Source organism: Podarcis cretensis (genome assembly GCF_951804945.1).
Source record: "Podarcis cretensis genome assembly, chromosome: 7".
NCBI lineage: Eukaryota > Metazoa > Chordata > Lepidosauria > Squamata > Lacertidae > Podarcis > Podarcis cretensis.
The window spans coordinates 2,702,175-2,726,347 of record NC_137176.1 but is presented as its reverse complement, the minus strand read 5'-3'; the positions used below and the strand labels follow the sequence as shown (position 1 = coordinate 2,726,347).

Below are 24,173 nucleotides of genomic sequence, written 5' to 3'. Positions count from 1 at the left end.
GAGAAAATTATATTCCAAGTCTACTTGCTGTTGGTTCTCAACAGGTAAACCTGCTGTCCCTCTACAGGTGGACCTGGCACCCATATGTCTCCTCTACACAGCACTGAAACCCTCTGTTATTTCCCTGCCTTTTGTCGCCTCCTCTAGCCCTTAATTAACTGCACTGCTGCTACTATCTTCACAGCCCCCTCCCCACTACATTTCCCTAAAAAAAGCCAACTCTCCCACTCCAAAATGGCAGGTTATCTACACTGCATTATCATCCACAACTAACCTTCTTCCTTCAAAAAGTGGGTATTATAAAACTGGATTACTTTGCAGCCACAGTCCTGCTCCATGTAGTATGGGTATAATAATGATGGACTTTATTTGTCCTGACAATTACATAAATGTGTGATAATGGTCAATTTGTGAAATTAATCAAGTTTCCCCATTAAGCCAAATTTCCTTCTGAGTGTCCAGCATTGTCAATGAAATCAGTACAGCAGCAGCTCGGGTTACGTTACCCTCAGGTACCCTCAGGTAACGTAAACTTCAGGTTGTGAAAGCGGCAAACCTGGAAGTGTTTCCCCCGCATGCATGCGCAAAGTGGTCTACCGCTTCTCCTCGGGTTGCAAAAACCTCGGGATCCGGCTGGACCTCTGGAATGGATCCTGTTCACAACCGGAGGTATTTTATTGAAGGTTTGGCACATATGACTCCAACTATCCATTTTCATCCTATAATAATTTCAGCCTATAATAATTTTCAGCACACGTCCTATTTAACATGACTTGTTCACTCAAAAGCAAAGTGATTAACACAAAACAATTTGTTCTCAAAAGGCATACATCTCTTTAGGAGTACATTTTCACTCACATCAACACTTACATTTCTAAGTCTAACACAAAATTAATGTTATTCTAGAAGAAATCAAAAGCCACACAGATAACAAGGGGCAATAAAACTGACTTCATCACAGCTACAGTACTTACTAGAACAAAAAGCACAGGAAATATTGAAGAGCAGAACAGCTTGTTTTTCTACTGATGCACTTATTTTTCAGAAAATTTCTCAGACTTGCTTACTTATCTAGTTATAACATTTTTTCACTCTGGTTCTTGGCCAAATTTTCTCCCATAGCAGCTTACAAAAATGAACTGTAGACAGACCCTGCCTTTAGGCTTACAAACTAAAGTCTTGAAATTAGTGGGTATTCAGCACCCTCTAGTGCTACAAAAGCAACATATCCAATACATCTGTTTCAGTGTATCTGAAGAAGTGTGCATGCACACGAAAGCTCATACCTAGAACTAACTTAGTTGGTCTTTAAGGTGCTACTGGAAGGAATTTTTTGTTATATCCAATACAGTTATGATACCAGCAGCACAACTCAGACAATAAAGGTCAAGAATTGTCTTACCCTCCTCAGAGCACCAACCTTCTGAGAGCTTTTGTCTATTACATAGGGAGGACTATAAGGAGTCTCTAGCGTGTCTAGAACAGCTATGTGGCTCAAGAGTGAATGTACACAGGTAGGAAAATATATTGCTCCCAAACAGAAGCAGTCCAGTCTGGTGCAGCTCAACCAGTTGTCTTGTGTGTTGGATGTCTCCTACTGAGACACTTAGGAGAGTTGGTTCTTCGCCCAGAGTAGGAATAATGTGATCTCCTGCTGTAGATCTGCTGATTTCCCTGTTGATATAGGGGTGAACATTTGTGTTGTCCATTCTGATTAGGATGCAATAGATGGGCATACTGTGGAAAAAGGGTTGAGTGGCCAGACACTGCTTTAAGGTCAAGCCAGTTGATGATATGCTGTGTGAATTGACGGGTGTCTAGTCTGCCTGGAACAGTTACCCCTCACAATGCATCCCCCAGCCTTGCACGCTGGCATCCAATGTTATGGTGATCTTTAGGGGACCTCTGAGGGGGATTCCTTTCCATGGGTCCCTTGTCCACCAGAACATGGTCTCCCATAGCCGTGGAGAGATCAAGACATAGTGGTGTTTGTTGTGAATGTGACCACTGGTGTAGAAGAAGGAACCACTGGAGTGGTCTCACATGAAGCTTGGCCCACAGAGTGACTTGTGAGGCTGATATGTATAGATCCAGGATACAAGCTAGTATGACTTCCATCCTATTGGAGGACATCAGGAGCTTAGTTGCTGCCTTGATTGAAAGGACTACCAGGCCCTGGGTAGTATCAGTGCACCAATATGTATGAGGAGGAGGTGGCTGTTATCCTTGTTGATGAGGAATCTGTGAGTTTGGTGGGTCCTCATAGTGTTCTGAAGATGTGGTTGCCCTAGAGGGGGAGGTGAGCCACCAGGGCAACTATTGTCTTCATGAAGACTCTCAGAGATCAGGCCAATCTGAACAGGAGGGCCCTGAATGGTGAGGGCCAGGCATAGGCAAACTTGGCCCTCCAGATGTTTTGGTACTACAACTCCCATCATCCCTGACCACTGGTCCTTAGCTAGGGATGATGGGAGTTGCAGTCCCAAAACATCTGGAGGGCCGAGTTTGCCTATGCCTGGTGTGGGCCAATGAAGAGTTGAAGACACTTGTGGTACTTGGGTTGAATAGGAATGTGAAAGTATGCATCCTGTAAGTCTATGGAAATCATGCAGTCATTGAGATGAAGGGACTGCTTGATACGTCCTAGGGAATCCATCTGGATTTTTTGGGGTAGATCACTCAGCTGTTGAGATATTTCAGACTGAGTTCTGCCCTCCAGGCTTTGCGATCTTTTTTTAAGAACTACAAAGAAAATCGAATAGGTGCCTAACAAGTGTTCTTCTGCAGGTACTGGCTTTATTGCTGCCATACTGATGAGATGCTGGACACATTCCCTCACAATCTGGCATTTGGATGGGGATAGAGAGGAGTGATGAACTGTGCTTGAGGGTGAATGATGAATTCTATGCAGTAACCATCTATGCACTGAGCCATCATTGAGTGCTGCCAAATATGTATGAATGCTTTTAGGCAACTTCCCAACTTAATTGCTGATGGCATCATTGGTGTCTTGGGGGGTTCTTGGGAGGGGTGGAGATGTTGAACTTGTTTCCCTGTTGACCTTTTGGAGAAAAACATGGCTTGTTTCAGGTTTGTTTTGGCTTGCGTTCCTTCAGTCTGCCTTGCTGCCTGTAGTGACAAATGACTGATTTGTCGGAGAAGCACCGTTCCTTCTGTTGGGTTACGATAACTTTTCTTTTATCTTTAGAGTCAAGAAGAAAGTCTTTGAGTGTTTCTTCATCGAATAGCATTGATCCATGGAAAAACACTATGGAGAGGTTGATTAGGGAAGAAGTCTGCTTACCACTGTTTAAGCAATAAGGTACTGTGTGCTATGACACCTGCCACCATGGAGCATGCTGAAAACTGTGATGTACCCGGACTTCCGGGTTAGCGCCTCCGGCAATGGCGGAGCTCCTCCGATCGGGAGGAACCGGCTCCGTGAAAAACAGGGTCTGATCGCCACGGCGAAGGCGGAGACCCTTAGAAATCACAGACGGAAGAAGTCTGTGAACCTGGGATTCGGCTGGCACCTTCTGCGCCCCCCCTACTCGCAGGGAGACCCGGTATCGGGAATCCAGAGCGATGTGGGGTGAGAGGCGCGGTGCTTTGAATCGACCGCTTATTTCACGGAGCGAAACTGCATTGCTGCTGTCGGAGAGCACTGACTTTTTTCCTGTGGACAATTGGATTTTAAACAACAACCCGTGAGTAGAACGGGAAATTGAGCTTTTAAATAATTTAATTTGGCACCGAACGGGGAAGGTTCAAACAGGAAGTCCACCTTCCCTTTCTGTAAATAGACTGAAGCAAAGTAGTTGTTAACTAAGGTTTTGGAAAGTCTTACGTAAAGGATTAAAACTCCACTGATTGAAACTATTATTTTTGACCAAGTGAACTTGCAGGAGAAGGTGAAAAATTAAAAATCGAAGCATCACGTCTCTGAACCTGGGAAGGGCTTGCAAAAAGTCCATCGACGGTAAACAGGACAAATTTGACAGCTAGCTTTAAAAGAAAGACATTGTTTTTATTGTCCGCTTCTGCACTTAAAAAGAAGAAAAGGTAACTGGAAACTGTTACTAATTTACTTTTGGAATTGTGCTGGAAAGGATTGATACAAATGGAGACTGTCTTCCTCTAGAGGGAGTTTTGGGACATTGTTACAAGAGTGCAGCTGGGAAATTGGCCTTAAGATAAAGACTGTGAGAAACTAGATCTCACCTTGAACATCTTAAGAATGTCGGCAAAGGAAGAAGTAGCGTCTGTACTGAATAGGACATTCTATTTGTTGGGAAAGCTGCATAAACAGATAGATGTCATGGCTACTAAGATTGACATTTTGAGAACAAAAGTGGGTATCAGCATAGAAGTTGACAAGAACCCAGCACAGGAATCTGTCTTAACTGAACAAATTGATGAATTAGAGAAGGAGAAAGTTGCTGTTGTTGAGTACAAAGCAAAACAAGGGGGAGCCTTAACCCTAAAGAGGCAAATGGAGGATTACAACTTGAGGCCTTATATGACTGTAATTAGGAGAAGCCAGTTTTTGAAGATGGGTGCCTGGCCTGATCTGGAAAAGGAAAGGTGGAGAGATCCCCTTATGCAGGGATCAAATGACTTTTGGAAAATGAATTTGAGCCAGGAGGAGATTGGAGCTTTTGGGGCCTTCGGACTTGGAAGAATTGTGAAACAAGATTTGGAATACTTTATGAGCCCTAGCTTTAACTATGGAAATCTGGCAGACCTGTCAAGAAGGAATATAAGCATCATTGGGTTGGAGCTCCCCCGAGATCTGCTTTTAGCACCAAAGATTATCAAGAAGATCGGCAAAAGGGAAGTGAAGAAGAGTTAAGAGCCTCGGATATAAGATCTCCAGGTTGATGGACGCTGGGAGGTTGATGGAACTGACGGAGGGGCCGAGACCGGGGAGGGGAGACGGTGGAAGAAAATTGGGAATTTAAAGTGTATATATGGAGATTTTTTAAAAAAATTAATGAGAGATGGAAAAATCATGGAATGAATTTTTTATTAATTAAAAAAATTAATGAGAGATGGAAAAATCGTGGAATGAATTTTTTATGACCTTAGGGGAAATGTCTTAAGAGACTAAGTTCAAATATATTAGTTTTAAGGAGAAATAAGATTTAAACAAAGTAAAAATGGATAATTAATTGGTGAAATTGTTAAATTACAGTATATTAAGATAAATTATTAAGATAAAAACAAAGGTGAAGGATTTGCTGAAATATCTAACTAAACCAGAATACAAAGAGGGGAGGTGTGAGGAGGTCAAGGAAATAAGCTAAAGAAAGAAAGTTATGTAAAGGTTTGATTTGTTCTTTTTTTTCTTTTTTGATTGTATGCATTTTTTTCTTTTTTATATGTTCTCCTTTTCTTTTTTTAAATCTTTTTTTCTTTGATGGGACTGGTTTTTATGTATTGTTTTGCTTTCTTTTTTGGTGTAATTGGGTGTTTTTCTGCTGTTATTTTTTTTATTACTCATGCAACCATTAAAATTTCAATAAAAATCTATTAAAAAAAAGAAAAGAAAACTGTGATGTACCTATGGTGGCATCTGCCATGAATACTGCCCCTCTAGGTTATCTTGAGTAGGGTGTGGCAGATGTACACAGGATCCTGTTCTGGATTTGAGAGAAAATCCTTCACTCATGCATGAGATGCATGAGCAAATGATCACAACAAGACTCTTATGCCAGATCTCAGCACCTTAGATCTCCTCACCACCATGGATCCTATTACTACCTTATTAATTATGTTTCTGAACCCTTCCTCTTAATTTCCTCTTTGATAGTCTAAGCAGTTCCTAATGACCTGATCTTATGGGTGGAAATGTGGCTTCCCTTAATTTCTTCTTCCAGGCAGGAACCTTCTTTTTATAATATTTTTATTAAGTTTTTTTTAAAAAATACAAATAAAATTCCAATACACATTATTAAAAAAACTTTTCTATTTTCTATTTCCTAACCAATTTTCTGTTGTTATTCTCCCCCCCCCCTTTTGCTGCAAGCTATCATCACTCTATTTTATTATAATCATAACATAATAATCTTGAATTCTTTCTGTTGCTTATACCGTATTTTTCGCTCTATAACACGCACCTGACCATAACACGCACATAGTTTTTAGAGGAGGAAAACAAAGGAAAAAACATTCTGAATGAAACAGTGGATGTATCATTTTTGTGCTTCATGCTGTGGCCACAGACATGTGATCTGATGGTGAATTTGGGGTGACCCAATGCAAAAATCCTGAGAATCCCTGTGCATCCATGGTTTGTAACCACGTTTTTGCACCATTGCAGCCCCAGGCAACAGTGGATGCGTGATTTTGGGGGGGCAGGCTGTAGCCATGGACATGCTATGTGCTCTGATGGTGAATTTGGGCTGACCCAATGCAAAGATCCTGAGGATCCATGTGGATCCATGTTTTGTAACCACCTTTTTGCACCATTGCAGCCCCAGGCAACAGTGGGTGTGTGATTTTGGGGGGGCAGGCTGTAGCCATGGACATGCTATGTGATCTGATGGTGAATTTGGGGTGACCTAATGCAAAGATCCTGAGGATCCATGTAGATCCATGCTTTTTAACCACGTTTTTGCACCATTGCAGCCCCAGGCAACAGTGGGTGCGTGATTTTTTGGGGGCAGGCTGTAGCCATGGACATGCTATGTGATCTGATGGTGAATTTGGGCTGAACCAATGCAAAGATCCTGAGGATCCATGTGGATCCATACTTTTTAACCACATTTTTGCACCATTGCAGCCCCAGGCAACAGTGGGTGCATGATTTTGGGGGGGCAGGCTGTAGCCATGGACATGCTATGTGATCTTATGGTGAATTTGGGGTAACCCAATGCAAAGATCCTGAGGATCCATGTGGATCCATGCTTTTTAACCACATTTTAAGTGGGGAGGGAAGGAAAAACACAGAGCGGACAAGGAGCACGAGAGGGGTGTGCAGAGAAGCAGCTGGCTAAGAATGCAGGAGAGGGGTATAACTGGGAGGGAGGAAAGGAAGGCAAAAGTTTTCCCTCACCTACCCACCCAAGCCAGCCAGCTCGCGCGCGCGCTCTCTCTCTCTCCCTCCTGCATGTTTTCCCCTCTGCTTGCCTGGAGGGGAGGGGCTTTCCCTGCTCTTTGTTCCGTTTGAGCAAACACAGCAAGGAAACAGAGGTGGGTGGGCAGTAAGACCCTGAGGCAGAATGCAGGAAAGCAGCCACTTCCTATTTTCAGGTTTCCCTTCTAGGAGACACGCGATTTGATTTTTGCCTGCTTTTTTTTGCCTCCCCTTGCACCATTTGCCTCCAGGGACCACACATTCGCTCAATAACACGCACAGACATTTCCCCTTCCTTTTTAGAAGAAAAAATCTGCGTGTTATAGAAGGAAAAATACGGTAGTTTGAAACTGGTTGCAGGTTCTTCATATTGTAAAATTTCTTCAAATAATCCAAAAAGGGCTTCCATTCTTTAAAAAAAAAAGTGATCATTAAATTTTCTTATTTTAGCTGTTAGCTTTGCTGATTCAGCATAGTCCATTATTTTACTTCTCCATTCTTCTTTAGTCGGAACTTCTTTGTCTTTCCAATTCTGAACATAGAATTTGGTAAATAATAGCTGCTTTAGTTAAATACATAAACAACTTAACCATCCTTTTTGGAATTTCTATCCGTATAATCCCTAGCAGAAAAGCGTCAGGTTTTTTAAACATCTTTTTTATCTCATCATATATTACCGTATTTTTCGCTCCATAGGGCGCACCTAGTTTTTAGAGGGGAAAATCAAGAAAAAATTCTTATTTCCCCCCAGAGGGGGGATCATTTGCTCATGCATCTCATGCATGAGTGAAGGATTTTCTCTCACCTCCGGCAGGGAGAGGCTGTGCGGGGCTATGGCTTCTTTAGCCCCGCACAGCCTCTCCCGGCTGGAGGGGTTGCGCGCGGCTATGGCACAAGCCAAGACAGCGAGCGGGATGGATCCCGCTCACTGCCTTGGCTTCCTCTTTAGCTGCGCGCAACCTCTCCAGCCGGGAGAGGCTGTGCGGGGCTAAAGAAGCCATAGCCCCGCACAGCCTCTCCCTGCCGGAGGTGCTACGTGCAGCTATCCCTGAAGCCTTCGGAGCGCAGCACAAGTTCCCACTGCGCTCCTCAGGCTTCGGGTTCCTTTTGCAGAAGCCGGGAGAGCAAGACTCTCCTGGCTTCAGCGAAAGGAACCTAAAGCCTCCAGAACGCAGCGGGAACTTGCACTGCGCTCCGAAGGCTTCAGGGGGCTATCCCAGGGGGCTATCCCTGAAGCCTGGAGAGCAAGAGGGGGTCGGTGTGCACCGATGCCTCTCGCTCTCCAGGCTTCAGCAAAAGCAACGCAAAGCTTCCGAAGCGCGGAGGGAGCGCTCCCTCTGCGCTTCGGAGGCTTCGCGTTGCTATTGCTGAAGCCAAGGAGCCTGCATTTGCTCCATAGGACGCACACACATTTCCCCTTAATTTTTGGAGGGGAAAAAGTGCGTCCTATAGAGCGAAAAACACGGTATTTCCCAAAATACCCTATCTTTTTTTACAAGTCCACCACATATGAAAAAAGAACATTTTATCATTTCTTATTTCATCATTTCACCTCCCATTCTAGTAGTAGTTTATACATTTTTGAAATCAGTTTTTCTCTTCCTTCAAGCAAAATCTTTTCAAAGTTGGAACTTTTGTTTAAGGAGGAGGAGGTTAAGGCAACAATGATTAGATTGGCACAGGACACTGGACGTCCAATAATGATTGGGAATGGGAATGGGAAGAGCTTTGGAGAACAAATATGAAATTTAAGGCGTGTTATAACATCAAAGAAATATGTTAAAGATGCAGCACAGATGGTATCTCACCCCCTCAAGACTATCAAAGATGTATAAAAATTTAGCGACTACTTGTTGGAGGTGTGGTAGGAGTAGAATCATAGAATCATAGAGTTGGAAGAGACCACAAGGGCCATCGAGTCCAACCCCCTGCCAAGCAGGAAACACCATCAGAGCACTCCTGTCATATGGTTGCCAAGCCTCTGCTTAAAGACCTCCAAAGAAGGAGACTCCACCACACTCCTTGGCAGCAAATTCCACGGTCAAACAGCTCTTACTGTCAGGAAGTTCTTCCTAATGTTTAGGTGGAATCTTCTTTCTTGTAGTTTGGAACCATTGCTCCGTGTCCGCTTCTCTGGAGCAGCAGAAAACAACCTTTCTCCCTCCTCTATGTGACATCCTTTTATATATTTGAACATGGCTATCATATCACCCCTTAACCTCCTCTTCTCCAGGCTAAACATGCCCAGCTCCCTTAGCCGTTCCTCATAAGGCATCGTTTCCAGGCCTTTGACCATTTTGGTTGCCCTCCTCTGGACACGTTCCAGTTTGTCAGTGTCCTTCTTGAAGTGTGGTGCCCAGAACTGGACACAGTACTCCAGGTGAGGTCTGACCAGAGCAGAATACAGTGGCAATGGTGAGTAATGGCGACATGTATCATATGTGGTGGACATGTAGGAAGATCAAAGTGTTCTGGGGCTTAATTTACAAGGAGTTGAAAAAAATGTTTGGAATCACTTTTTTTTAAAGACCAGAGGCATTTCTGTTAAGCACTGTTGGCAGGGACATCCCAAAGGCCTTTAGGGAGGTATTCTTACATGCAATGGCCACAGCTCAGACTTTGGTAGCAAAGGGGTGGAAGGAAGAAGAAGCCCCGACAATAACGGACTGGCATTACAAGCTACAAGAATTTGCTGAAATGGCGCAGTTAACAAATACCCTGAGAGGCAATTCAAAACAAAAATTTATGGAAAAGTGGGATGGATATAAAGCATATGTTCAAAAATACAGTAAAGGTTTGCTATCTATGCTAACATTTGATTGACGTTGGAGTGAGACTGAGTTGAGAAATAAGGCTAAGGGCACATATTGATATAGGAATGTATTAGATAATATGTAAAGAAATATACAATAAGAAGAGTACATTCATTTGTAAAAAAGGAATATACAAAGGAAAGACAGGAAGTCTAGTGTGTTGGTTGGTATGTATATGATTTTTTGGGGAAATTGTTTTTGTTTTTTCTCTTTGTTCTTTCTTTCTTTCTTTCTTTTGTTTGTTTCATTTTCTTTCTAGGTATATAAAATTTGTATATATTTTTGTATACATATTGGAAATTATATTATAGTAAGTCCTGTAATGTGACAACGTTTACCAATGTAATATAAGAATGTTAACAAATAAATAAAATGCAAATTCAAAAAACAAAACAAAAAAACAAAGTTGAAACTTTGGTCCATGAAACCTTTTAATACATCTTTTTGAAAAATACTCATTAATTTCATAATATGGAACAGGTAGAAACCTTCTTGGGCCTGCTTCCCCCCAAGTATCTAGGAAGAGGAGGACTGGGGTGAGCCCCTAGATAGGGTACTGAGAAATTCAGCAAAGATGGGTGGGGTGGGGAAAATACCAACTTCAATGTGCATGGAAGGAATATCTCCCTTTACCTATACACATTTTGCATAAGGGCAGTAATTTCTCAAACTGATTCCTAGAGCAAAAGAGTGCTCTTACATAAAGCCTAATGTGGTTTACCTTTCCCCAGTACACTTTTCATTAATATAACTTACCTTCTGCCACACAAATTCCTGCTCCAAAGAGTTTGGATTTCTAAAACTGTGCATTTTATGAAGTCTAACATTATCAACCCAAGAAACCATACATGGGTGTACATATTTGTGATGTGTGTGTGTGTGTGTGTGTGTGTGTGTGTGTTATACAAACCACCACACATACACACAACACACTTCCTTGAGCATACATACCTGTTAAATTTGTGACACCTGAAGGACTCAGATGCAACCACTGGCACGCATCAGGATCAACACAAATATCAGCTGGGATATTGACATCAGGGTTTTCTTCACATGCTTGCCAGGGAGCTAATGTGATATCTACTTCATTATTGTATCCAATGGAGGTATCACTGCTAACACTTTCACCTACATAGCCAAAAGTGATGAGTAAAACAGCCATTTGAAATAAGACATTTTTAAAATATATGCATACACAATAGTGACATCAGCATATTGTACCACAAATCACTAGCAAAGCAATAAACACCTCTTTTACTGAAACTCACTCTGTTCTCCTTCCCTGGGACTTCCATGTGATTGTTGCATGTCTGCTCTGAGATCTAATTGAGATGGAGGGTTGCTTGCCTGTGTGAAAAAAAATACAGGAAATTGTTTGGACTACAATTTATTTTCTTATCAAATTGTCTCAAATTAATGGAGGCATGTATTTCCAGATAATTGCTCAAAACACTTGCAGATAAAGGGCTGGAACACATTATTTGGAGGACAGCAGTTGTTGCTAGCATCAGCTTCTTCCTACTTTTTGTGAGTTGGGCAGGGGATTGAGTGTTTGCGTGGCAGCAGTAGCAGCTGGTGGGGCTGTGTGGGTGGTTGTAAGCACAGTGTTGGGAGCATTGGCTTGGCTTCCCTGCTGTGTCACACTGTGTAGTGCTCCTGCTGCCCTCCCCCTCCTCCTCTTGGTAATCAACAGCAACACAAATTGTTGGGAAAGTCAGGAGACCAAGAGCTCTGGTGAATTCAAAATCATGCACACTATTTTGTGCTATTTTGGCTGACTTAATGAAGACATTGCCCTAATGTCTTCTTATGGCCCAAACAGGGGTACCTTTACTTTTAATGCACATTAAAACTTACTTCTTGGGCTGTACTTTCCTTGTTCATGGACCTCTCAGTTCCTTGAACACACTCAGCATCCAAAGTTAAGTTCTGTGAGCTTTCTGTTTTTCTAACTGTGAAATGGAAAGTAATATTTTAATTCTTTTAAAAATACTTCATTCAAATATTGGGATTATCAGTTAACAAATGAATATGACACGCTAATCAAGCCATTGTGTCAGCTATGCACTTAGACTATTTTATTCTAATTTCATTTTTTTTTTAAATAAAATTTTTATTAATTTCCAAATTTTTAACATAAACAAAAGCAACATAAAAACAAATACAAAAAATCATTTTTTCTTAACCTTGTTTCCATAACCCTCTTTTCCCGGACTTCCCCATACCTTTCCCTTTTTGCATCCTTGATTTTGAACCATTATTCAGCAACCCTTCTTAACCAATTTAAATGAAAATTGATTCTCTTTTTCAATTCCACCCTAGTATTAAACACAATTTTCCGCTGCAATTCTACGTCTTCTTTTCCCTCAGCATTTTAGCACTCCTCAATTTTATAATAGTTCTTAAGATACATCTTAAATTTCTTCCAATCTTCTTCCACAGTCTCTTTCTCTTGGTCGCGGATTCTGCCGGTCATTTCTGCCAATCCCATAAAGTCAATCACTTTCGCCTGCCATTCCTCCAGCGTGGGTAGCTCTTGTGTCTTCCAATACTTTGCTAGAAGAATCCTTGCTGCCGTAGTAGCATACAAAAAGAAATTCTTATCCTTCTTCGACACCAGCTGGCCAACCATACCCAAGAGAAATGCCTCTGGTTTTTTGTTAAAGGTGCACTTAAGCACTTTCTTAATTTCATTATAAATCATTTCCCAGAAGGCCTTAATCTTTGGGCAGGTCCACCAAAGGTGGAAAAAGGTACCTTCAGTCTCTTTACATTTCCAACATTTGTTATTGGGCAAATGATAAATATTCGCAAGCTTGACTGGGGTCATGTACCACCTGTAAATCATTTTCATAATGTTTTCTCGTAAGGCATTACATGCCGTAAATTTAATACCTGTGGTCCATAACTGCTCCCAGTCAGCAAACATAATGTCATGACCTATGTCCTGTGCCCATTTAACCATAGCAGACTTCACTGTCTCATCTAATGTATTCCACTTCAACAGCAAGTTATACATTCTTGATAAATTCTTAGTATTGGGTTCTAACAGTTCTGTTTCTAATTTCGATTTCTCCACCTGGAAACCAATTTTCCTGTCTTGTTTGTAAGCCTCCATTATTTGAAAATAATGGAGCCAATCTCGCACCTTGGACTTTATTTTCTCATAACTTTGTAATTTAAATTCACCACCTTCTTGTTCTAAGATTTCAGAATATTTCGGCCAATTAGTTCTCATATTAAGTTTCTTTACCTCCTTGGCCTCCATCGGTGAGAGCCACCTGGGAGTTTTACTTTCCAATAAATCTTTGTATCGTATCCAAACATTATATAGTGCTTTCCTGACAATGTGATTTTTAAACCCCTTATACACTTTAACCTTGTCATACCAGATATATGCATGCCAACCAAAGTTATTATCAAATCCTTCCAAATCTAGAATGTCTGCGTTTTCAAGAAGTAGCCAGTCTTTTAACCAGCAGAAAGCTGCCGCTTCATAGTAAAGTCTTAAGTCCGGCAGGGCAAACCCCCCTCTTTCTTTAGAATCGGTAAGTATCTTAAACTTAATTCTGGGCTTTTTGCCCTGCCAGACAAATTTAGATATATCTTTCTGCCACTTCTTGAAACAGTCCAGTTTATCAACAATTTGTAATGTCTGAAACAGAAACAACATTCTAGGCAATACATTCATTTTGATTACTGCAATTCGACCTAACAAGGAAAGCTTCAGGTTTGACCATGTTTCTAAATCTTTCTTTATCTCAGTCCAGCACTTATCATAGTTATCCTTAAATAAGTTTACATTCTTTGATGTCATGTTAATCCCCAGGTATTTTACACCCTTTGCCACCACTAACCCAGTTTCCTCTTGGAATCTTTCTCTTTCAGCATTTGTTAAGTTTTTTTCCAGTACCTTGGTTTTTTGTTTGTTCAACTTAAATCCTGCGACCTGGCCAAATACTTGAATTAATTCTAGAGCTCTTTTGGTACTAGTGTCTGGCTCTTGCAAGGTCAATACTAAGTCATCTGCAAAGGCCTTCAATTTGTAGTGTCTGGCTCCGACCTGAATCCCTTTTACCAGCTGATCCCCCCTAATCAAGTTTAGCAGAACCTCCAGGACCGATATAAAAAGTAGTGGGGATATTGGGCACCCCTGACGTGTCCCTTTTTCTATAGGTAATTCATCCATAACCACATTATTTACAATTAACTTTGCCTTTTGCTCAGAATAAATTGCACTTATACCATTTTCAAACCTTTGGCCTACCCCCATCCCGTGGAGATTCTTTTTCATAAATTTCCAAGATATATTGTCAAAGGCTTTCTCCGCGTCCACAAAAATTAAAACTGCCTTTGTATTAATGTTCACTGTCAACATTTCTATAATGTCAATTATATTCCTTACATTGGTAGATATATGCCTGCCCGGGAGAAAGCCTGCCTGATCTTTATGAATCTCCTCCACCAGCACCTTCTTTAATCTTTTTGCCAAAATGTCTGCAAAAATTTTATAATCCACATTAAGTAATGATATAGGGCGGTAGTTCTTGATCTGTTTTTTATCAACCTCAGTCTTTGGTATAAGTGTGATGAAGGCTTCTTTCCACGTCTCAGGTGCCCTTTTCCCCTCTAATATCTCGTTACAAACCTCCTTAAGCGGCTGTATTATCCAGTCTTTCAAAGCTTTGTAGTATCTGGAGGTTAATCCATCTGGCCCTGGAGATTTCCCCAATTGCATATTTTGAATGGCACCCTCAATTTCTTGTTCAGTTATTTTCTCATTTAAAAGCAACATACTTTGTTGCGAAATTTTTTGTAATCCATGTTTCATGAGAAATTCTTCCATTTCTCTTTCGTTTTCCGGCCCTTGTGCATACAATCTTCTGAAATAACTCTGAAAGCAATTGCTGATCTCATTTGGTTTAGAAATGTTCTTTCCGTCTACCTCCAAACTCGTGACTGTGTTCAATTTCTGTCTCTTCTTCAATTGCCATTCTAATTTCAATCCTCATGCACAAGATATTAGCATACTCTGGCAATCCAAAGTTTACTTAAGTACAAAAAGCAATTTAGGGTGGAAAACCCTAATGGAGGTGGGGGAGAGTAATGAAAACAGACTAATGAGGATTAACTGTGCTCAGTGGGTATGGAATGCTGACCAACTATTGAGGGACAGCACAGAAGCTTGGGTAGGAGGGGCAATGAAATTGAGTGGCTGGGAATGGAGGAGAGATGATAAAAATAAAAAATGGTGGAGAGAACCTTGCCATTGTCATCATTAACCATTATATTGGATAATATTTCATAGAATCATGAAATTGTAGAGTTGGAAGTCCATCTAGTCTAACCCTCTGTAAGTCTTTGTTTACACTATTTTTAAATGTTTTCAGGGATGAAAGAGAGCTGCCCGCAGCAATCAATGAAGAAATCCAAAATTGTCATGTAGCTTCAAATGATTTACAACAACTCTTTTGTGTTGTCTAGTGCCATTGGGCACCTCTTGTACACCTCTTGCAACATATGCCACTGTTAGTTAACACTGTGGCCCAGAGGTGAAGCTGAGACAAGTTTTGATTCCCAGCCAAAAATCCCCCATACCTCTCAGGTTGCAGCAAAGGTCAATCTGCTTATTTTGTCCCCTCAGACCTCCTCCTCCATCAAACCAAACATTTGGTTGCATCCAACATCTCCATGCTGCCTTGACTTGCATGCAGACTGGTTGTACTTTGAAACATTCAAAAACTATTTTTAAAATGTGCATGAATATGACTCAAGTTACTTCTGGGACTCCTATCCAACACTATCTTCGGACTCCCCTCTCCTTATAGCCACAGACTCATGTGGTACAAGGGCAACATTTTGCTGCAGGCCCCACTTGCAATTCATTATTTAGCAAACCTCTCATAAAAAGTCTGGGTTACGTATACAATATTATTAAGAGGAGGTAAGCTATACTTAAATGAAATGCTTTTTGGTGGGGGGAGGGCTAGAAGCGAGTAGGAATGCAAAAGCATTTGATTCTGCCTTAATTTTATTCTCCCAAACTAATACACTGATGGGAAAATAAAAGCATCATTTGGGCCTCAAGCTTCTCCAGATTTTACATTAGAGCTCACAGCTCCAAAAAGCACCAAAGTATTTTTTAAAACACACACACACACACACATCCTGTAAACCACGCAGAGTGGCTGGGGAAACCCAACCAGATGGGCAGGATATACAGTGGTACCTTGGGTTAAGTACTTAATTCGTTCTGGAGGTCCGTTCTTAACCTGAAACTGTTCTTAGCCTGAAGCACCACTTTCGCTAATGGGGCCTCCTGCTGCCACTGCGCAATTTCTGTTCTCATCCTGAAGCAAAGTTCTTAACCCGAGGTACTATTTCTGGGTTAGCGGAGTCTTTAACCTGAAGCACAGGTAACCCGAGGTACCACTGTATATAAAACAACAACAACAACAACTAGACAAAATGTGCTTGGAAATGAGTTAAAAATAGATTAATGCAAAAACAGGATGGAACAGAGTTATGAATGAACATGTGAAACTGGCTGGTCCATCCAGCCCTGGGGAGGGAGGGGTGCCACAAAACAGCCTATTTTAAGGAATAAGCATGATGTTTTCACTTTTTTGTAAATAAGGAAAATAAACATGGAATACACTTGCAAATTGTTTTAAAGTCATAGCTGCTCTGGTTTGCCAGAAGCTGCTTAGACATGCTGGCCACATGACCCGGAAGCTGTATGTCAGCTACCTCGGCCAATAAAGTGAGAGGAGCACCACAACCCCAGAGTGGGCCATGACTGGACCTAATGGTCAGGGGTCCCCTTTACCTTTACCATAGGTGATGCTAGTTAAATTATAAACCAAATAGTCAACATTAACTAAATTATTACATTATTTGTTGCATTAATATTAAAATGTTTCAGATTTTTTTTGGCTTTAACCTGTTATATTTGTATTCCTCTCATGTCTTGTACACTAGTTACCTAAAATGATATGACTACCAAAATTATTGAACATGGGATTAAAGGGATTCATAAACTCTATAGCATGATTTGCTGAAACTTGTCCAGCTTATTCATTGTAAATTGAGAGCATACTCCCCCTCCCCAACATAGGCTGCATGTGCAGACAAGTCCTCCTGAATTCAGTGGGGTTCACTTCCACGTTTGTGATCATGGGGTATAAACAGACAGACAGACAGACAGACAGACTGGACTATACTAAAGCATTTGATCGGTATTGTTGCAATGTAACAGACTAAAACTAATCTTCTTGCAAAGTTACCATTATAAGATATATTTTTATTACACAGTGAACATTGTGGTGAAAAATCACAGTTGTTGCCTTTTAAGAATTCTATTATACAATAGGCATAGCGACAAATTCATGGAGCTATGAGAACACAGCACTTGCTATTGTCGCACAAAACATTTCAAACCAAAACAAGAACTAACTTCCTCATTGAGGCAGTTCTTATTACTTCTAAATTACCTTGGAAAACATCAGAATTACTTTGGTCTCTAATATCCGAGGTGCTACTACTTCGAGTTAATTGTTCTTGGTCTGAAAATGTGCCATTACATTCTGTTCCTTCTATATTTTCTGGCTGGCGATATTCAAGTCCTGTTCCATTTTCTGACTGTTGATATTCTTCAGCTTCTGTAGGTATTGGTACAAAACTATTTCAGTCATATGCCAATTACAAATGCCCATGCCTATAGCTTCAATAACATTGTGAGACATTCAAATCATTAATACATTTGTACCTCATTATTAATTAGCAGACAAAACAAAATAAAATGTTAACTATTAGGACTGATCTAACATGAATTTGGGAATCCTAGCTAATAGTTCTCTGCTTAAAATTATGGGAAGGGGTGTGATTTCAAGGCTAGAAAGGGTATGAGGAAAAGAGTTAACACATCTATTTGGATGCTGTTTCTTTCCTTCAAATCAAGTTCCCTATTTATAGTGGAAAAACAGAGTTGTGTAGTGTCTTTCACAAACTAAGTTTTGCTTTATTGCTTTAATAATCAGGGTGTTTTGAGTGAGTATACTCTGTGGTAATCCTCCAGTCTCTTAAAATCTGCACTCTCAATAACGTGCTGAGAAAGTGAATTCTGCAACCTGTTTAAACTATGTTTTTTGAGCAAATTTGTATACATTTATTCAGTTTGCATCATTTATTGTCCTACTGTTGCTCATGGGGAGGTGCAAAGAACCAAGCAGAACACTGATCTGCAATGTAAAACTTGTAACTTAAAGATTACTTTCAGGGATTATTATTCATATATATATAATATAATAATTATATTATTTAAAAATAATATCTAGAAGCTATTTCGCTTTTGCTGTGGCTCAATCACATTAACATGCACTGATATTTCTACCAAATATAAGCATGATTAGAGGAGTCGAGAATGTTAAAATATTTTCCTTTCCACCTGAACGCTTCACCCCAATGTTTCAGCTTGATATCTCATCTAGCTATTTGAAGTTTAAGTGTTGGAGTCTCAGAAAATGCATCAGCATAAGATACGGTGGCATAGATTGAAATTGAAATATGAAGTTTTGGATTCATCTGGTTCAAGGCACAATTTGATTTGTGAACCCCACTTTAACCCCGTGTTCTGTCTCATGTGTATTTTGAATGCAGAGGGGAAATCCATATTTCTAGAGTATGAGGTAATTAACAACAACAAACAGGAACTGTAGCAAATGTTTCCTTGGCCTAACATGTATATCCCAAAGAAGGTAGTTCCCCAACTTTGGAGGTTTTCATTTCCTTTAGTATTGTTGGTTTATGCTGGTAAGTACAAAGTACTTTTTGATTTTCTTCTTCCTTTATTTTTCTTATTATACTAGTTTAGCTAAGATACCTTCCCTCAATTTACTATTTTGTCATCTTTGTATGTGTTTTCTTTAACTGGGCAAGCAGCCTGATAACTATGCTAATAGGCTATGCTATGTTAACATTTTTCTCTTGTGGGAATGCTACTTTATAATTTTGCAAGTTTCATAAAACCTTTAAATGTAATTCCCATTGTCATTCACATACTCAAATTCAATAGCCTGTGATCAAACAAAAATCTTTGTCAAATCTATATTAAAGAAGGACCTGGGTTACAAAACTGCTTTTCCACTTTGCCATCAACAGATTTAGGAAGTGCCATAGATGCAGCAATTCCAACAACTCCAGTGCACTTACCGGTACGTTTCAGCTGATTAGAAAGTCAGCTTAATTTTTAGGATTCTTACAAAGCAAAACATAACTCCACACAACTAACAACAAAAAATTGTCATGAAGACTTGAGATACGGAAATGACTGTATATGAAGATGGAGGCACATACAATAGCAAGAATAGGTGTGTTTTAATTAAAGAGGTCAAATATACAACAGACTTCATGGTCATAGATTCTTACACTTATTAGAAGTTAAATTCTTAGGTTTGCTAAAATTGTGGAGACAGCAGAGTTCATTACACAGAAGAACTTCTTTGAACACCAGTTTTCCTTGGTGGCGCTGTGGTCTAAACCACTGAGCTTAGGGCTTGCCGATCATAAGGTCGGTGGTTTGAATCCCCACAACGGGGTGAGCTCCCGTTGCCTGGTCCCTGCTCCTGCCAACCTAGCAGTTCAAAAGCACGCCAGTGCAAGTAGGTAAATAGGTACTGTTCCGGCGGGAAGGTAAACGGCATTTCCGTGCACTACTCTGGTTCGCCAGAAGCAGCTTAGTCATGCTGGCCACATGACCCAGAAGCTGTACGCCGGCTCCCTCGGCCAGTAAAGCGGGATGAGCGCCACAACCCCAGAGTCATCCATGACTGGACTTAACTGTCAGGGGTCCTTTACCTTTACCTTTTTCCCCCTTGGAAAATCTACCCACACAGTCAATACACAAATGTCACCAAATGAACGTGAAGGTGGAGGGAATGAAGAGTCAGTCATAATGCACATCTTAAAAGCAGAACTGGTGCAGTTGAGATTGTTCAAGCATAGGGGAACCAGGAGGAATTAACAAGGAATCCTGAGAACTTGAAAGCTGCGCTACAGAATTTGGAACGTTAGGTGACAGATACTTGCATTCTGGGTAGAACTATGATATTACACACTACTATTTTTGACCAAAATACAATAATATAAATATAGTTCAGAATACTGTGTGTATGACACAGGAAAACATGAATACAGAATACTGAGAAAAGAAGCATACCTGAAAGTGTGTGAGAGTAAGAAGTGTAAGAGATACCAGGTAAGAAAGAGCTCACAGTATGAAGGAGTAGTGGTACACTTTTAGTGACTGGCAAAGCCTCACAGAGATGAGCGCAGTTGCTGATAGACTGACTTCGCTTAGCTTCCAGGGAGAAATAAAGTGACAAAAGTAAATTCAAAACAGTAACGCAATACTTCAGTTAGAAGGATACTTTATTTAGCAGAATATTGCATTTAAAGAAAAAGAGCGAGGGAACTGAGAAAATTCTTAAATGCGAATTCCCATGTAGACGTGGCACTAATTTTCTATCAATGTAAATTAACAATGCAAAAGGAATTCATTAAAATGTAATCCACAAAAGTGCGCATTGTTTACTGAAGATGCTACTTTTTTTTTAAAAAAAAAAAGTTTACTAAACCTCTCACCAGAATGAATGCTAGAGCATATAAAAGATACTTCCTGCAGTCGTTCTACAGCCTGAATTATTCTAGACTTTTTTTTTAAGTTGGCTAATTGCAAAAATGGTTCACTTGCAAGAAGTATTATTTGTCTTCGATGTGATTCATTTGTCTGTTGGTACTGTCAGAAGCATATTCTGTGCCCACATGGTCAGTTACTCTTGAGCAAATGGGCTATACTATCACCTAAGAATATGTGGATATCTGCAGGAAGATGACAGCAAATGCACACCAGTGGCGGGGGGGGGGGGGGGCGACGACAACGACAATAAATATGATGGAAGGGCAAAATGGATCTGTCTGTCTTATTGGAACTTCTATTTTACTCTGTAGATTCTCTGTAAATAAATATATTTACTCATAAAGTCTACCAGTTTAACTAAGATTTATAGCAAAGTAACTAACTTAAAAATTGAAACCTTAATTAAAATCTTCATTTTTTCCCATTATGTTTCAAAATAATTATATTCACAAAAACAAAGAAAGTTTGTTTTTTTCCCCAAATGGAGAGCAGTAATAGGAAAATTTTGTTCTCCATCTTTGGGAAGTTGGGTTTGTGCAGGTAGGAAGATTTGCATTTGGTATCTGAATGACAAGAAAAAATACAATAGTCAAAAGCATTTCCTAGGGTGGAGGTGCAACAACCTCTTAAACGTTTTGCCTACCATGCCCTTAGTAGAAGCATAGGAAACTAGCCAGAAAAGGTTAGCAAGATAATTTGATACAAGTTATATCAGAGCTTCCTTGAGAAATAGTTTAAGTAAAACAATCAAGATGGCTTAAGTGAGCAGGCTAATCTACACACTCAATGCAGTGAGGCAAGCAAGGGTATTTGAAAACAAGGTGTCCCAGCATTAGCCAATGTGGTTTTCTTCATAAGTTGTTGGACTACAGTTCCTATTAGCACCTACCAGGATTGTCAATGAACAGGGATAATGGGAGTTGTAGTCCAACAACATCTGGAGGGATTGGATTGGATATCTCAGGGGTAGCCAGAGAGTGATGAGGAAACAGTGTTGAGTTGACAAGGAACCAGTAGAAAAGTGAGATGAGAGTGAAGGTTAAAGACATATTAATGAGTGGGGGGAAATCTATCTGTACACCTTCAAGAGTAACCAGTGTAGATGTGTGCACATGCTAACAAAATTTTGAACACACTGTTAGAGGATCAGGAAAGTGATTTACTAGGAACTGGTACTAGCAAATCAGGACCAACCCTTCACCAAGTGAAAGAAACTGAAAAATGTTTGAAAACACAAAGAACATTCTCTTTCTCTCTCACTCCAGTAACTAACATGCAAAAGAGTCTTCAAGCTTGTTTCAGTGCATGCAAACCTGACATCCATAGTATAAGTCCTCAATCAAAAGCTATGTCTCTTTCTGATTAATTCTGAACTGCAAAATAAACTTGAGTAATAATAGTATTTGTATTATTTACTGAGATAAATAGAGGTATACTTCTTAAAAGAAGGCTCAGGATTATTATGTTTAACTGAACATCCAAAGGTTTTAGAATATTACAGGAATGCTTATATTCAAGCTTCTTTTCTAAAACTATGAATTTATTCAGTGTATGCATGCTAATACTAATAATGTCTACATACTCCTAAATCCATATGACAAAAACTTACTTTTGTATACTACAGTGTTGATGGCTTCCAATTTCAACTTTTATTTTAGCTTGGCAAAAAGAAATATTTATTTAGGTATGAGGTTTCAGCAACTCACAGGTTCTTCTCCAACACTGTATATAGTTGTGATATTCTTTTTTTAAAAAAATGGCAATGTTTAACTTTTAAAATGTCATAAATACACCAAACAGTACGGCTGGTTCTGCTACGTTTTCATACTGCGTGTTTTTAATGAAATTCAGGTTTGATAAGCAAGTCAGTGTTACATAGTTAGCTATCTGAAAAAGACTGAAAGAGTAAACCATCTACTGACTTCATCGTTGAGATCAGATTAAAATCAGAGGCTGCAGGCGGTAGTTTTAGGCTTGAATTCAGAGTAGCAAATAAAAAAGCTCCATCCATTTGTGGAAAGCCTGGCAATCCAGCAGAGGCTGCTACTCATGGAAGAGGGAAGAGAAACCATATATTCATCCTTCTACCTACAGCCTCCTATGACACCTCAACCCTTCGATTGGAGAGTTCTCCTACCTTCCAGGAGCTTAACAACAATAATCTCTCCATGAATGAAATTTCACCTGTGAGATCTCTGGATCCAATCCTTAGTCATTAAACTACACCATGCAAGCTTTTAACACTATGCTATGAACAAGTATCATTAACACGGTGAGTTGTAGGTTATATGACACTGTAATAATAAAGAAAAGGTCTCCAACGCTATATCAGGATACATAAGATTCATAGGTTTACATCAGTGATGGCCAAACTTGGCCCTCCAGCTGTTTTGGGACTATAATTCCCATCATCCCTGACCACTGGTCCTGTTAGCTAGGGGTGATGGGAGTTGTAGTCCATCTGCAGACAAACTACCCTTATTCTACCACCTTCTAACTGAAGAGCCTGTTGCACCATAAACATTTTCTATCATGAGGTCCCACCTCCAACAGAAGCAATGTCTGAATTTCAGTGTATCTGAAGAAGTGTGCATGCACACGAAAGCTCATACCAAGAACTAACTTAGTTGGTCTTTAAGGTGCTACTGGAAGGAATTTTTTTTATTTTGTTTTGACTATGGCAGACCAACACGGCTACCTATCTGTAACTGAATTTACCAGCTGACTGATAGAAGTCTGGATGATTAAGAATGCATAGGTTATTGTTGGAATGGGAAACAAGGGATGAGTTGTTAAAGTCTGCTTTGATGCACTGGGTGAGAGAGATGACATAATAAAGAATTAAGTGTGTGGGGGCAATTGTGGAAAAGCTTGTTATACGCTAAAAGAGAACTTTATGAAGAGGGTATATAGGTGGTACCTAACCCCGAGCAAAGTACCAAAAATGTATAAATTGGAGCCAGGTACCTGTTGGAAATGTCAGGAAATGGAAGTTAGGTTCTATCATATGTGGTGGACTTGTAAATTAGCTAAAGATTTCTGGGAGATGATATATAATGAAATGGGAAAAAATGTTTAGAAAGACTTTTATAAAAAGACCGGAAACCTTACTCTTATGAATCTTAGGAACAGATGTCCCCACTGATAAAATGAATTTATTCATTTACGCAATTAGAACAGTCTGGATGGTATATGCTCAGAAATGAAAAAAGAGAACAACACCAACAAAGGAGGAATGGCAGAAGAAATTGATGGAATATGTAGAGTTAGCAAATTTAACTAATGTAATAAAAGAACAACAAGGAGATCTTAAGGAAGAGTGGAAAATGTTTGTAGAATATCTGAAGAATCATGGTAAATAAACTAAAACGTTAGCAGGACTAGAGTAAAAACAGTTTAAAGAAATAATGAGAAGGGAGAGAAAAAAATCTGAATTAAATAAATTATGCAGTACTATTGGGTAATCAAGAAGAACCATGGATTGGGGGGGAGGGGAAGTAGTTGATTATTGTATGGTTGTATCGATTGGAGTGTAAAAAAGGTGTATTGGAAAATTATATAAAAAAGATGATGAAGTCTGGATGAT

General features: G+C 39.9%; 1 protein-coding gene across 8 annotated transcripts in view; it reads right to left on the bottom strand.

The window, feature by feature from the left end:
* Window positions 1-24,173, bottom strand: part of RALGAPA2 (Ral GTPase activating protein catalytic subunit alpha 2) — a 209,264-nt gene that overhangs the window by 135,948 nt on the left and 49,143 nt on the right. For 7 of the 8 annotated variants that reach the window (XR_013840655.1, XM_079983435.1, XM_079983438.1 and 4 more), the window contains 5 exons: window positions 20,108-20,248; window positions 17,385-17,552; window positions 11,749-11,843; window positions 11,160-11,238; window positions 10,843-11,019 (listed from right to left, as the gene is read on the bottom strand). Coding sequence is in view for 7 of the 8 variants with exons in the window: in XM_079983435.1 (XP_079839561.1) it covers window positions 10,843-11,019; window positions 11,160-11,238; window positions 11,749-11,843; window positions 17,385-17,552; window positions 20,108-20,248 (660 nt within the window). In the remaining variant the exon portion in view is untranslated. The remainder of the gene's footprint in view (window positions 1-10,842; window positions 11,020-11,159; window positions 11,239-11,748; window positions 11,844-17,384; window positions 17,553-20,107; window positions 20,249-24,173) is intronic. The other variant, XM_079983436.1, reaches the window with a different exon arrangement.